This window comes from Chlamydotis macqueenii, chromosome Z (assembly GCF_036417535.1).
Source record: "Chlamydotis macqueenii isolate bChlMac1 chromosome Z, bChlMac1.mat, whole genome shotgun sequence".
In the NCBI taxonomy this organism is placed as follows: domain Eukaryota; kingdom Metazoa; phylum Chordata; class Aves; order Otidiformes; family Otididae; genus Chlamydotis; species Chlamydotis macqueenii.
In genome coordinates this window covers 35,354,022-35,369,172 of record NC_141593.1, presented here as the reverse complement: position 1 = coordinate 35,369,172, position 15,151 = coordinate 35,354,022, and the positions used below count along the sequence as shown (strand labels likewise).

At 38.6% G+C, this 15,151-nt stretch overlaps 1 protein-coding gene across 2 annotated transcripts in view; it reads left to right on the top strand.

Annotated features, from left to right (window-relative positions):
• Window positions 1-15,151, top strand: part of SLC24A2 (solute carrier family 24 member 2) — a 111,580-nt gene that overhangs the window by 61,343 nt on the left and 35,086 nt on the right. Inside the window, exon 4 of one of the 2 annotated variants that reach the window (XM_086770252.1) lies at window positions 14,138-14,188. The exons of the other annotated variant lie outside the window; for it this stretch is intronic. Within the exon in view, the coding sequence (XP_086626378.1) occupies window positions 14,138-14,188 (51 nt within the window). The remainder of the gene's footprint in view (window positions 1-14,137; window positions 14,189-15,151) is intronic. 2 annotated transcript variants of the gene reach the window in all.

Genomic DNA, 15,151 nt, shown 5'->3' with positions numbered 1-15,151 from the left:
TTGAAAATTAGGTATTATAATTCAGTTTATTAGGTAACTTAATGCTGTTCTTCATTATGTCAAGAAAACACTTGAGATCAATGTGGATTGATAGAGATGGTTACAACGAATAAATCTTAGTTGAACTACTCCAGTAAAATTTTCTTCAGAGTTTCTTGCACATAATCCTTTACCGTTTGTTTGGCTTTTTCCCTCTCCAAACTCTTATATTTGTCGTGGTATTAATATTCTTCACAAAGTTATAGTTAATATCAAAGGAGCTAATATTTTGAATTTCCACTGACTTCACAAAATTCAAATTTTAATTAATGAGACCATGGAAGTGCCAATATAGGAGTGCAATTTAATAAATATTTTTGCATTTGCAAGTCTGGTTTTAGTTTTATACAAATAAAACAGATGTGTAGGAGAAACATGAAAAAAATCCACTTACTTTTCTGTCACATGTTCTGATCATTAAGTTTTTGTGAGGCACCACCACATTTGTAGGCAGACTTGGCTCTCAAGATCTTTTGCACTGCAGGCAGTTTGGAAGGTAGACACAGGGAGTATTGGGTATCGGCACTGAATATTCGTTTCCTGAAGTTTTGAGCTTTCAAGTGTCCACATTCGTTATTCTGTATTCATATAATTCTACAAACCTCCATAAAATAAAAAAAAAAATTGTTTGATATACATACTGTGGCTGGCCAAGGTAGGTAATACTAGTTACCAAATTTGGATGACATTGTAGTTGACTCTTACATTGAATTAAAAAATACGTGTGATAACAGGTATGGGTACCTGCTGTATACAGTATTGATTATCTGTTTGGCTCACTGTGAATTTTACCTACCAAACTCTCACCACGTTCTTGTGTTTTAATCTTCTGTGTATAATGAACATTGAACAATCAACTGATACGTCATCTTTACTTTAACAGACCTTTACCATGCTTGCTAAGTAGTTTTTTAAGCTGATAGCCTTTCATTGTTAAGAATTAAGAGAAGGAGTAGTATTTATCAGAAGCATCTAAGAAGTGTAGTCCTGTGCTCTATAAACCCATCATCTGGGGGGATGTAGGGATGTCAAGTGTTAGCTGGTGCCTTCTCTGACCCACATGGCTTTCTCCACTTCACATACCCTTTCCTACTACAAAAAAAAAAAACAACCCAGATATAATGAAGAAGTAAATGGGTGATTTGTGTTAGTTTTGAGTTTTGTGTAAGCAAAGGAAATTAGCTCAGTTGCACTCAGGTGATGAAACACAATGGACCTGGTGCACGACCTGTGAGGTCAAAACATTTCTTTCAAATCATTTAATGTGAGTATGGATCAGACTCAAAGAAATAGGAGAAGGAGGTTCTGAGCATTTTTCTGACCCATTTTAGTCAGCTTGGATCCCCTCAGTGTTTCTACCAGATGAGGACTTAAATCAATAGGTCAAAAACATTGCATCATTAACCGTATTCGTTAGATTTGCAGCAAAAGAACAATATATAAGAACATTACAAAGTGGCATTCTCAAAGGAAATTTGTGAAAAAGTGTGAAAGGTGTAAATCAAAGCTGACCCATACACAGGTGCTCTGGCACCCCCTGCACTTGGGGCTTATTCCTGTTTTCCTTCCTTTCTCTCTCATTTCTTCTTTCCGCATTCTGCTACCATTTACTTCCTTTGTCTTTCCTCATACTGCATCTCACTTATCTGCAGCTGCCTTCTTTCAGCCTCTTCCCGCAGGATGGCTTCCTCAGCGCTTGCTCTCCTTCTGGACTGCTGGGTCTGTCAGTCAGAGCACTTCCCAAGCCGATAGCAGCAGCCCTGAAGCTGGCACAGACAAGTGAACTTGTCTGTGTTTTCAGTTCCTGGAAAAGCACTTATAAAGTCTGGGACCTCCGTGCTTGTATCTTCATGACTTCCAGATCGAATCTTGCCATTAGAGGTAGAATTTCTAGTTGTTGCACTGCTGCTGGAAAATCCAGCTTTTCTTTCTCTTTATGTCAGTAATAAAGTTCACTGTTACAGTGTCTTGGATAATTGGAAGGAAAATGGGGGCATGAAAAGGCACACTGTCACTTGGACTTGTGTGGGCTTTGCAAAGCTGACAGAAAAGAAGTCTCATCTAAGTCCTCTTGATAGAATAAGCAGTATAGAATGCATTAAACAGGCTGTGTGAGTATTAAAGGTCAGCCTGACCTGCACAGTATTATTGTTACATTAGCATGCAATGCATTTATAGAAAACCAGCTCATCCTATTTACTCCTGAATAATTCATTTGTGAAGTCAGAACCAACCTCTACTTTAATTGAGAGCCTCTTAAAAATGCGCTTGATTGTAAGTAGGAAAAGATTAAATGAGAGAGAAATGACCATAAGACGTTTTTACTTTCCACAAAATGTTGGTAAACAGAGCAATCCTGATATAACATTACAGACTTGTGAACCTGTCTGTCCTTTTGCCTTTCCTCACAAATGTAGTTTTGCCATTGCTGGTGCCTTTCTTGTGAAAATCAGCTTGTAAACCCTTTGGAATCAGCAGGCTTGCAAAGTGTTCAGCCCACCTCTGGCAGATGAGTAACATCTGAGACCAGTGGGAGCTGCTGGACGTTTGGCACTTCGCGTTCAGGCAGGTGTGCAGCTGTGCTGTGGATTTAACAACTTAAGACAAGGAAGGCTTCTCCTCTTCAAAATCTTGGTCTCAGCATAAAGCTTCTAAGAAGATAAGAGTTCAGCCACTCTTAACAGGCGAATGCATAGGGTATTCATTAATGGGACGTGAACTTTACATTACTGTTGAAACCTCGTCGTTCCTTAAAAATACAAATATCTGTATGACATTAGGTTTTTGTTTGCTTTTATCTTACTACAGAAATAATGACCTTGGTACAGATCATTTCCTGAGGATTAAGATTAATGACTGCCTGTGCATCAGGCTATCATCAACTCCCAGCCAGTCATTAATCCCCAGGAAATCCTGTGCCATATTTGCTTCTGCTTAAGTGCTGGTCTGGCAATCCTTTATTCACCGAGTAGGGAGGTGGACTATTCATAACAGCATTACCCACATGAATAAGGATGGCATCATCAGACCTGCCGTGTTCGTCAGACCCCAATCCAGAATCCAAGCAACTCGAACATAAATCATGGCAATCACTGATCGTTTGTGTTTTTTTTTTCTTGAGTCCTGTACCTCAGATACCTTTGTCCTAGTTTTGAAATTGACATCCGTGGGTTATGAAAATGTGGGATTTACAAAGATCTCTTTACATTTTTTTAATAGAAGAGGGCTGTTGTTTCTCAGTGGGGGCAGGGGAAGGGAAAAATTGGAAAGTATTTTATATGAAAGTGTCTGCTATGAGTAGTAAGCCTACCTTCTTCCTTCAAGCTGTTACTTTAAAAAGTGATTCCATCAGGATGGTGAAGGGAGGTTTTCCTCTCTGGAGGCTCATACAGGTAGTCTGTTGAAAAGGGAAGACAGCAGTGGTGAAGTGAGGATTCAGAGCACTAACGCAAGCTGAGGCTACCTTGCTTTTCTTGCACAGCTTTAGCAGGGTACAGGAAGAATGAGATATTTTTGTTATCATCCAGACCCTTTTCTGTGTGCTGATAAGGTGCCACAGGCCAACAAAACATCTGCAAGGGAGGATTTAGCTAGATGCTAACTCACTTGCCTCCGTGTGACAAGGATGTAACTCATATGCAAATGGCATCCTCTGCATGCAAATAAGTGTGATAGAAATGTCTGTCATGGCTCAGTCCCCCTTCAGAAGTAGGTATCTTTGGCAGTTCTCTCCTATTCCCATCTCTAGTCCTCTTTCCAAAGTGGAAAACTACAGGATGTACTTCTCAGAAAAGTTGTTGTTTATCATATGTGTTTTACTTTTTTTTTTAAAACATAAGTATAGTGCATGTTATGGGCGAGAGAAGTAACCTTCTGTCACATAAAGCTGAGCTGACAATGCTGTCACTTCTTTCACTGAATGCAGAAAAATAGGGTACTGTCACTGTCTGCTCTGATAAAGAAAAAAAAAAACCAGAAACCTGCATTCATACTTCTCAGGAAAGTAAAGAATGATGTGATCCTCACAGTTTTTGACCTAGTAGTGAATTATTTATAATTACTCACAAGATCCTGTTGTGTTCCTACATACTGATCTGAAGAATTGCCCAACTTTTCTGTTCATCTCCATCTATTTTGCTTAATTTGCTGCTGCTACTTGTGTTTTTTTCTGAGATGTTGTGAAAAATGTCAGCTTACCCCAGAGACAGCTGATGAAAGTTGAGTAACCTTCACCTGCCTGGTCACTCAGCAGGCACCCAACCCTGGGCTTGCAAAGCAGCTCAGCATCCTTCCTCTTGCACACTTGTTCTTACCCAGCTTGTAGCAATTCCTGTTTCCTCCTCTGGCCCACCAGGGAAAAACAGCCCTCTGAGCAGGGTGCTCAGAGAATTTTGACTTTCTCCTCTGCTGAAGGTGGAAATGTTTGCAAGGGACTTCTGCCAGAGAAGATGGGGGCTCCCTGCCAGGCTCACATACAAATTAATAGCTGTTAGTTGTAATCTAGTGTGTTCCCTTTATCTCCATTCTGTGGTATCTCCATCTGATATGAAGACAGGAAACAAATAAAAAGGGTGAGGAGACTTACCTTCAAAATGGTGTGTCATGGCTTAGAAAGGCAGATACTCCTACCCTCTTTATGCAGCTAGCTTTCACAGAATTATATGGATTTTTTTTTCATGTAGGTTGGAAGGGAGCTCTTGAATTACAGAATTCAGCTACTCCAACCCCCTGGTCAAGCAGGATCAGCTAGAGCAGGTTGTCCAGGACTGTGTCCAGTCATATTTCACAAATGGAGATTCTGCAGTCTTTCTGGGAAACCCATTCCAGTGTTTGACCATCATCACAGTAAAAGGTGTTTTCTTGTGTCCAGATGGAATTTTCTAGTTTTTGATTTGTACTCAGTGAGCACTTCTGAGAAGAGTTTCATTCCCTCTTCTTCTTTCCCTCCCATCAGGTATTTATACATGTGGATAAGATCCCCTCTGAATCTTCTCTTTTCCAGGCTGAACAACTACAGCTCTCTCAGTCCGTCCTCATATGAGAGATGCTCCAGTACCTTTATGATCTTTGTAGCCTGGTGCTGTACTTGCTCCAGTATGTCCATGACTCTTCTCTACTGGTGAGGCTGGAATGGGACCCAGCACCCAGATATGCCTCACCAGCACTGAGTGGAGGGAAAATATCACCTACTGGCAGTGCTTTCCCTAATGGAGCCAAGGATACATTTGATCGCCTTTGCCTTCAGGGCATATTGCTGGCTCAGCTTGCAGTGGCGCAGTTCTCTGCACAGTCATTAACAAGAAGAAAATTTTTTCCTGCAGAAGATTTTAAACAGTTACATGAGATTGCCAAAGCGATGAGGCACATCGCTTTCCAGTGAGGCCTTCTTTCCCCTTTCTTTGTCTTTCAACTATGGTAGAGACAACAGAAATGGTCCTCCTGATTTAGGTACCTGAAGTTGCTTGTTTAATGTAGATGAGATTAGTATCTTTGCAGATATCTCCAACATCAAACTGAATTCAGAAACTGCAGGTGGAACTCCCCACACTGCCAGAGTGAGCAACAGCATAGGTAGAGTAGAAACTGTGGGCTATGTGCAGCTAAGGGCAGATCTATTAAATAGACAGATATGGTATTTTAGATATCCCTCTTAATATCTGTCAGGAAGCTGAGAGAGAAAGAAATTAAATAGCTGTTCCCCACAGTGTTACTTAAGATTTCAAAGCCAAAAATGGATAGCAATTGAATTTACAAACTTCCATGTAGCACACATCAGATACAAATGTCACTGTAACAGCTGTGGAACCTGAGCTGTCTACAAAGATGTGTGCTTTTGGCTTAAAGAAAATGATCTCTTAGGCTAATGAAGAGAATTTTATTATGAAGTTTTTGTTCAGCTGATTTATCTAAATGTCAATCACAAATGTGTATCTACATCCAAAGAAGTAGACTTTTGAAGTCTGAATTATTTTACTGAGTGGCTTTATTTAGCATAAATGCAGGGACCATTTCATTCATGTCATATTTTGGAGATGTTGGTCTTACTTTTGCTAAAGATAGTGGCTGCACTTCCATGACTGTAGGGTGAGTGGGCTTGCAATTTTTATCCTATCCACAGAATGTGTCTGTAGTTAGTGATATATATCAAAAAATGGGTATGGTTTTTTTTTGTTATACAGTGCAAATAAACCCTTACAAATTTCTCTCAGAAGGGGCAGTTCAATGGCAAAAATGTGATTTTTGTTGTGATCCTCTCAAACTCTGCAGCAGTAAGTGTCTGCTTAACTTCAGTTGGTCCCAAAATACTGAAAGAAGGCATCACTCATTCCTAGTTTCACTGATAGAATTTCTAGGTACTTAAAAATTGAGGAACAGATCTCCCTTTAAAATCAGTATTGCTCTTTATAGGCAGCAAATTTTAAAGAATGGAAGTTTTCTGATGCCTTTATAAGTTTATTTTGAAAATCTGTAATTTAATCCTTCTGTTTGTTTTATGGTAAATGTTAGGTTTCGCAACATTTCTGGATGTCATGTTTTATTCTTTTAACTGGAATCTACTCAAGCTGCTCACTGCAGGCAAAATTCTTGTCTCTCCTCTCCATGATATTTTCCAGTGATGCCTTGTTCTTCAGACAGCATATGCTTCTTGGGATTCCCTACAGATTGTGCAAGGAAGACATGAATATTTAAATACAAATGTGATCCCAGAGCAAGTTACAGCTGTCCTGACTGTGTATTTCTATGCTTAATGGCTTTGGCTTCATTTTAAGTTTCTTCCTAACTCTGAATTTCCTTATTAAAAATGTTAACAAAGAGCATGAATAGTTTATAAACCTGTACAGATCAGGGAATAATAGTAGCTATGAAGGACTCTATTGAAGCTGAAAGTGGAAGATTTCCTTCAGTACAGTTTGCACATGGCAGATGACTTCATCCTACACAGGTTGGTTAGATTTTTTGACTGGATAGTCAGAGAAACATGCTGCCCTTACATTATTCTCCTTGGACATGCTGAAAATCAGAACAGCTGGAATTTATTGCAGTTGGAGTTTTATGTGTCCGGTACCCGACAGTACCTGGTCCCACAGGTGCTCGGTGAAATCCTGACTCCATCAGAGTCAATGGTAAAGCTCCCAATGTCATCAGTAGGACAAGGTTTTAATTTCTATGTCTTGGATTTCCCATTTTTTTAATATTTGAAAATTCTTAAAAGATAAATACCCTGTTCAAAGTCAACAAGAATTGTGTTTGATTCAAGCAGGGTCAATTCTGCTATGTATCTGTTGTCTTTTGGTGTTACTACAATTTAGAGAATATATGGCACCTATCTTCAGAGTTTCGTGGAAGATGGTACAAAGGTAAGAGTGAAAGAACATGGAAAAGGAAGCAAAGCCCTTAGGAACAGGCAATTTCACGCTTGTCTTAAATTAAAAAAAAAAAATCATCTACAAATATCCAAAGCAGGGTCTGACACATAATAGTAATTTAAATTACTTTTTTCTCTGTTGTGTATTTGTGCTAATAACATGCCATTGATCACCTCCTTAAACGTATTTGCTCTTTAACTCGTATCAGTTAAAGCCCTATGGATCCTCCGGCAAATTTTGTTTTTTCATCAGAAGAAGATTTGCTAGACAGTATGTACTGTAAAAACAGTGGATTTTCAGTCTTCATGTTAAATGCTGCACTAAGAGCAAAGTAATAGGCAGATTTTGCTTTTGGGTGTTGTGACTACCCTGAGCTGCCCAGAACTCTACTGATAAAATTGTATAAATTTTTAATTGTATTTGTGTTCACACTCCAATTTTATAAAATTGCAATAAACTGGTTATCATAAGAGCAGACAACTTTAATAAGACTATTATCATGAGAAAAACACCTACAATAAAAAAAACAGAGTAAGGACATATGAGGAGACAGAACAGGAATAGAAGGCTTGTAATTTAAAGACAAGATGAAAGGTGACCTCATGTGGTTTTAGAGCTCAGATGCACAAGGTGGTACATAATTTAGTTACTCCCAATGTATTGCCTACTAGTGAAGTACCTGAAAGTCTTTAATTATATTATTTTCTTTATTTGCTTAGGAGTGCTAATAAAGTAGCACTGGTAGTAGCATAATCCAAAAAGATTTAATTTTAAAATGCATACAACTACTATTATTTATTGTATTACTCAAATTGAAAAGAGATCCCTTCATATTTTCCACTGCACCAGCTCAGTACCAAAGCCTCCATTTTGCAAGCATTGGCAGCTTGAAGGTCCACCAGTGAAAATGTAGGCTCCGACGTTTAATTATAACTTGCATAGTTTGGTTTATCTGGAGGTAGGAGACAAAATTAAGATGAGATTCACTGAAAAAAAAATAATTATTTGAAAAGAATTCTCCTTTTTTACAATTCACGATGCCTGGTATCCTTCAGTTAGTGGGGTATTTTGTGTTATGCCTCAAATAGTCTATGTACAAAGGCATTATCTTTTATTAAAGATCTCCTAGAGGTTAGGACTCTCGTTTTACATCTGCAGTGTTAATCTCTACTGGATCTTTCACAAGTTTTTAGCACTGAGAGTTATTTTTCCCTAATCTAACATCATTCATGAAACCAAATTATACTTTGATTCCAATTTAGATTGGATAGCCACTACTACTTACCTAGCAAGACTTTTGAAGTGGCCTCCTTTTTTTTCTTTATGGAAGAGTCTCTGATCATCTAATTGAATTTTCTGAAGACCGTGACAGCTAGAAATGACAGTAAAGATTAGGGAAAGACAACATAGTCCTCCTTGATGTTATAATATGAATTCGTCTAAGTCCTTTGGCCAAACTCCTCAGCCTTCTTTTAAAAACATGCAAATAGAAAAATTAGATCCTGTTAAGCAGGATGACAACAGTAAGTGCAAATCAGAGGTCATGTTAGAAAGAGGTAAAGGGGAAGAATGGATTACCAAATTAATGTATTTGACTGTCAGGAACTTGCTGACTTTCAGAATTAGGTGTACAACCTCTCGCATTAAAAATCTGTTCTATCTCCAATACTCGGTTAGGCTTTATGTTTGCAATTTTTTTAATAATTACTTGCTGGCTTTTAGGTTGCAGTTCCTGACTGTGTGCTCATTCTTAATTTAATTATCAGTTTTGAGCCCTTACTCTCTCATTTCACTTCTCCCTTATGTGTTCAGCCTTTTGCTAGGTTGAATTCATGGGTATGAAATCTCAGGAAAAATAGATGCTCTCCATCTGCTTGCTCAAGAACACCTCACAATTCCTTTCAAGCCAAGCTCCCACTGATGCTGGTAAAGGATTATGCCTAGATGCCTTCATGACTGAAGGAAGGTCAAGTAAATGCAACAGTGGAACTGCACTAAAAATTCAAGAATTGCCTTCAATGATTTATCTTTAGCAGTTTCGTTTTGCAGAAAAGATATGTCACCTTTGAAGTTGTTTAATTACCTTGGGGAAGTGTGACATGAATTTTCATACAAATATGGTTTTTATGCAAAATGAAAATCTTACACTTGTTGAAGAAAACTGCAATGCCTTACTTTGTTTTGAGAGTCTGAGTTGACATTTTCATGAAGGGATACACACCTTTAGCAATACAGGTTGCTATATTTAAAATAGCTTTAAGTTTTATCAGTTTTTTGAGAAACTCTGAGCCACTCTCAGTTCTGACATAAACAGGGACAACTGCAGTCTGTATATAAGATCTTCATAGCAGAGGAGCAAAGGGAAATACTGGCTACAGTATCCTTCTGTGACAGCCTCGAGCACTAGACTTAAAAGGCAGAAATGAGTGTTTCACCATGGACCGTACCTACGATACTTAGTGAGTAAACATTTAAAATAAACTGAATAATTAGGTATATTATTTCATAGAACCAAAGAATCATAGCATAGTTTGAGTTGGAAGGGACCTTTAAATGTCATCTAGTCCGACCTCCCTGCAATGAGTATGAACACATTCCACTAGAGGAAGTTGCCAAGAGCCCCCTCCAAACAGCCCTTGAATGCTTCCGGGGATGGGGCATCTACTGTCTCTCCAGGTAACCAGTTGCAGTGTCCACAAAACTCATCATAAAAATTGTCTTCTTTATATCTAATCTAATCTACACTCTTTTAGTTTAAAACCATTACCCCTTGTCCTAACTCAACAGACCCTGGTAAAAAGTTTGTCCCTGTTTTTTCTATAAGCCCCCTTTAGGTACTGTAAGACCATTATAAGGTCTCCCTGAAGCCCACTCTTCTCCAGGCTGAACAGCCCCAACTCTCTCAGCCTGTCCTCACAGGAGAGGTGCTCCAGCCCTCTGATCATCTTTGTGGCCCTCCTCTGGACTCACTCCAGCAAGGCCATGTCCTTCTTCCACTGGGGACTCCAGAGCTGGACACAGTACTGCGGGTGGGGAGTCTCACGAGAGCGGAGTAGAGGGGAAGAATCCCCTTCCTCAGTCTGCTGGCCACGCTCCTTTTGATGCAGCCCAGGATGCGGTTGGCCTTCTGGGCTGTGAGCGCACACTGACAGCACATGTCCAGCTTTTCATCCACCAGTACCCCCAGGTCTTTTTCAGCAGGGCTGCACCAAATACCTTCATCCCCCAGCCTGTGTTGATACTGGGGGTTTCCCCAGCCCATGTGCAGGACCTTGCACTTCGCCTTGTTGAACCTCATGAGATTCACATGGGCCCTCTTCTTGAGCTTGTCCAGATCCTTCTGGATGACATCCCATCCCTGAAGCGTGTTGGCTGTAGCAGTCAGCTTGATGGTGTCTGCAAACTTGCTGAGGATGCACTTGATCCCACTGTCTATGTCATTGATGAAGATATTAAACAGCACTGGTCCCAGTATGGACCCCTGAGGGACACCATTTGCACTGATCTCCATCCAGGCATTCAGTCATTGACGACTACCCTCTGGATGCGACCATGCAACCAATTCCTCATCCACTGAACAGTCCATCCATCAAATCCATGTGTCTCAAATTTAGAGAGAAGGATGTTGTGGAGGACCATGTCAAAGGCCTTACAGATGTCCAGATGGATGACATCTGTAGCTCTTCCCTTGTCCACTGATGTAGTCACTCCATCTTTGAAGGCTACAGTGTCTGTCAGACAAGACTTGCCCTTGGTGAAGCCATGCAGACTGTCTCAGTGTGGTTTGAAGTTGGAAATAATGTAGCACTGTTGACTAACAACATTATTCTTTCTGTTTATTTTGATATGGTGTGGCTGCTACATACACAGTAGGGAACAGTAGGTAATAAGGCAAATGTTGTTTAATCTTTCAGGAACGTCAGATAGGATTACCCGGAACCCTCTGTTCTCTCCTGGTGTAAAAATATGCAGAAGGGAACAAATTAATTCAATGACTGTGTCACCGTTGCGGATCAGCTGTTAAGCCACATTTCTGCATCCTCTCTGTTTCATGCGACCAGTGTGGATGCAGGTACTGGCTGTCAGCCAATCTGTCTGCTGTCACCTCCCGATGGGAGCCTCGTAGCACATTCATGAAACTGAAATTATCAAATTTTAGTAGTGTTGGATTTGGGGGCATTTTTTCAAGCACCCTTTAACACAGTATTTCAGATTCCCAATTCTGTTTAAAACCAGTTTATTTTAAAAGCTGATAACTTTTTCCAATACATTATTTTTTTCAAAAAGTGCTTAAATTCTGTTTAAGTTTACTTAGAGTCTTACTGAACAGAATCTTATTATAACAGGAAAATTCAAAAATAAATGTCAAAGAGAAGATTTAGTCCAAATTTTGCAGCAGAAGCCAGTGCAATACGTTGGAGGCAGGCTTTTCGTGTTGCTGAGCAGCACTGACCCAAGTAAAATCGTGAAATCCACAAAATAATTCATGTGAGTACAAGCAGCTGATGTTTTCTGGCATCATTGTTGTTCATTGCAGTCAGCGGGCTGGTGATTGTATAAAGTCATACTCTGGATATAGGACTGTAAAAGCTTGGAGGAGCGTAATCTCACCAGCAAGATTAGAGTTTTCCTGGAAATAATGTCTCTAACTGCAAGAATTAACTTAGTTTAATCCCTGGCATTTTGAATTGCTGAAGTGCCCAGAACAAGCTTGTCATTAGCATCATGCACTCTCATGCATCTCCTTGTTTCATTTCTCTTCTGTCTCTGTAAGGTTAGTCTCTCCTGTTTTCTTTCCTATTTTCCTTGTATCTCTCACTTCAGATGGGAAGCAAATAGATCTAAACCGAATTGCCAGTATGTCAAGTATATGTACTTCCATTCTCTTTTGGCATCTGTTTTCCACACCTGTCCTCGTCCTGCAGTGGATGCCTCACCCCAGGTTCTAGCAAAGCAGACCCCGGACACATCAAGGCAGAGATCATGAGAATACATTTAAGCAAAGGTGCTGGCTTTAGAGTCAGCAGATACTGAGCCCTAATTAAACAGCACATGTGGTCCCAAGTGCTGTACACAGGGGAAGTCCGTGTTGAAGTTACTGGGAGCTCTTCCCAGGTAAGGAGTTCAAATTTTTAGGACTAAAATCAAGATGTTAGGACAATAGCATCCTGTATGTAAAGCAGCTACAAAGATTATGCTGCAACACTAAGACCATTTTTCCAAAACAGTATATGCACTGTATATTGTTATAAAACTATATATTAAATTCTGTCTTTAAATGACACCTTTCTTTACTTTAAGAGAGACTTAGAGTAATGTTGTATTCTATTGGGCATACTTATGTGCAAATAAGACACTGCATTGTACGAGCAAGAGTATGTCAATATTTGTAACTGGTTTTGATAAAGCATGTATATGAATAAACAATTACAATCCAAACATAATTATTTTTAAAAATTAACAGTTACAGTATCTTGTAATTTTTAGTTACATGGCATAAAGCTTTCTCTCTCTGCAAATGGTGTAAGAAATGTTCATTTGGCAGATTCAGATATCTGCATAGATTTTTTAAAAGGGTCTTTCAAAGCATCAAATTTGCATATCATCACAGTATTTTACAGTTAAAAACTAATAACCAGACCTCTATGTAAATTCACCTGTGTGGAAAAATATTGAAAGATCATGTGGTGCATCAGCTAAAAACAAAATAATTGGACAGCATTTGTACATTTAATTGCTTAAGCTGTTTTGTAGACATGAAGAGAGAGTATTTCCAAATAACACAGTACTACCAAAGGTTGAATGCTCAGGAGCTCAATTGTAAATAAAATGAAAATGATAAAATGATACAAATGGTGAGTGAAATCATCCACAAATTCCTCAGACAAATAATTTACAAATTCCTCCTTGTGCTTAATTTTTCTCTATCCTGTTTTGCAGACCTACATTAACTACTGTATTTATATATATTGACATATATGCCAAACTTTAAGAAAAAAATCACTTTAAGAAGTGAGGTATAAAGCAACTTCTGGAGGAAAAAAGGTGATTTCCTGCAAGATTGTATCACACAGAAAAATAATAGTAGCTCTGGAGACCTCTATGTTCCATTATTTTCTTTGCCCTGCTAGATATTCAGATCTATTTAATGATTTAATTTATTTAGGTGTCATACCACCTGATGAAGTGAGTAAATACTTATTTTCTGATTTCACAAGTAACAAGAGAGTGGTTAAATTAAGTAACCCCTCTAAAGCAAGTCAACATCAGCACTGGTATCAAAACAATGTTTGTGGGACAGCATTATGAACAGTTCCTTACATTATATTTTTTGAGATTTTTTTTTTGTTTCATTTGGATATGTAAGTATTCCAATGTCTGACCAGGGAAATGTTAAAAGAACTTATTTTCCAAAGTTCCTGCTGATTAGATACTGTCAAGGTTTATTATGTTTTCCCAAATGTAGAGGAACCAAATTGGCAATTGCCTTGAAAAGGCTGAGTTTTAGGTTTCAGTGTTTCTCCTACATCTCACTTCAGCAAGTTACTTACCTAAAGCCAGTGACCTGTGAAATTCCTTGGGGGGAAGGCACTGCCGTTTCTGTAATCTGTGTTTCGCTGTCCTGCAGAATTTTTTGCATAATCATTGTTTGAGTTTATGAAGCACATGTGAAAATGTGTACATTTCTTGAATGGTTCCTTATCTTTGTGTCTTTTACTGTGATGTTGTAGAGCTTGGATCATATGGAAACCTAAAATATTATGACACAATGACTGAAGAAGGTAAGAAATATTTTAGAATTGTTTGTATCAGCTTTTTTTGAAGCCCTTTAAGCGCCTTTTATGTGTTTACCTTTTTCTTCATTTTTCTTACTCCTATTTTCAGTTTCTCCATTTTTGAATACCTCCTTTTTGCATGTCTTCATTGATGGCGCAATCAGTTGTAGCTCTTTTTTCAGGTGTTTGCTTTCAGCATTTCAGTCTTGCTATTTCAGATAAGGAAATAGAATTGAATGCTTTTATTGAAGAACATACATGAAAAACCACGCTTGCAAATTATAGGGCACAGTATAACATAGGTGGTAGATGCTTATTTTGTGCCATGTTTTACAATGCATTCAAGAAGATGAATTAATTTATGGATGTTCAAGTCACCCAGTTTGAGAACAATTATTAAGTGACTTCAGTTTACTGTATTATTCAAAAATATGAATAAACTTTAAAAACTAGGCATGGCTATTCCTGCAGTATTAATTGTATGCTTAATTGCAATGCAAAAATCATGCAATTTAAAATCCTGATACAAGAAGGAAATAATTAGGGCCTGAATCAGGGCTCGATGAAATCTCAGGAAATTTTTCTGCTGATTCAAAAGCACTGCAGTTTGTTATACTAATTCAGGAAAGCAGTTAACTGTGTACTAAATTTCCAGCACATGCTTTCAGTCCTAGTGCAGTCATCATTTCTATAATTTGGAAGTTTCCCTGAACTGAGACCCAATTGTCTGTAGGATCAAGGCCTCTTGTCCAGCTCTCTGATTATAGTGCCAGACAGATGGTTTCATGAGTATTCAGTTTAGTAATTAGTGGCGTGTTTGAGGATGGAGATAAGCTTGAGGCCTGTAGAAAAGTTAGCCACCTATTCCTACTTATTTTTAATGTTGGAAATATAAGGCAAATAGCTTAATTCTCTGGTTTTAAAACCACAATTATATTCTCATTTTGATTAATCTTGAAGTTAAAAAGG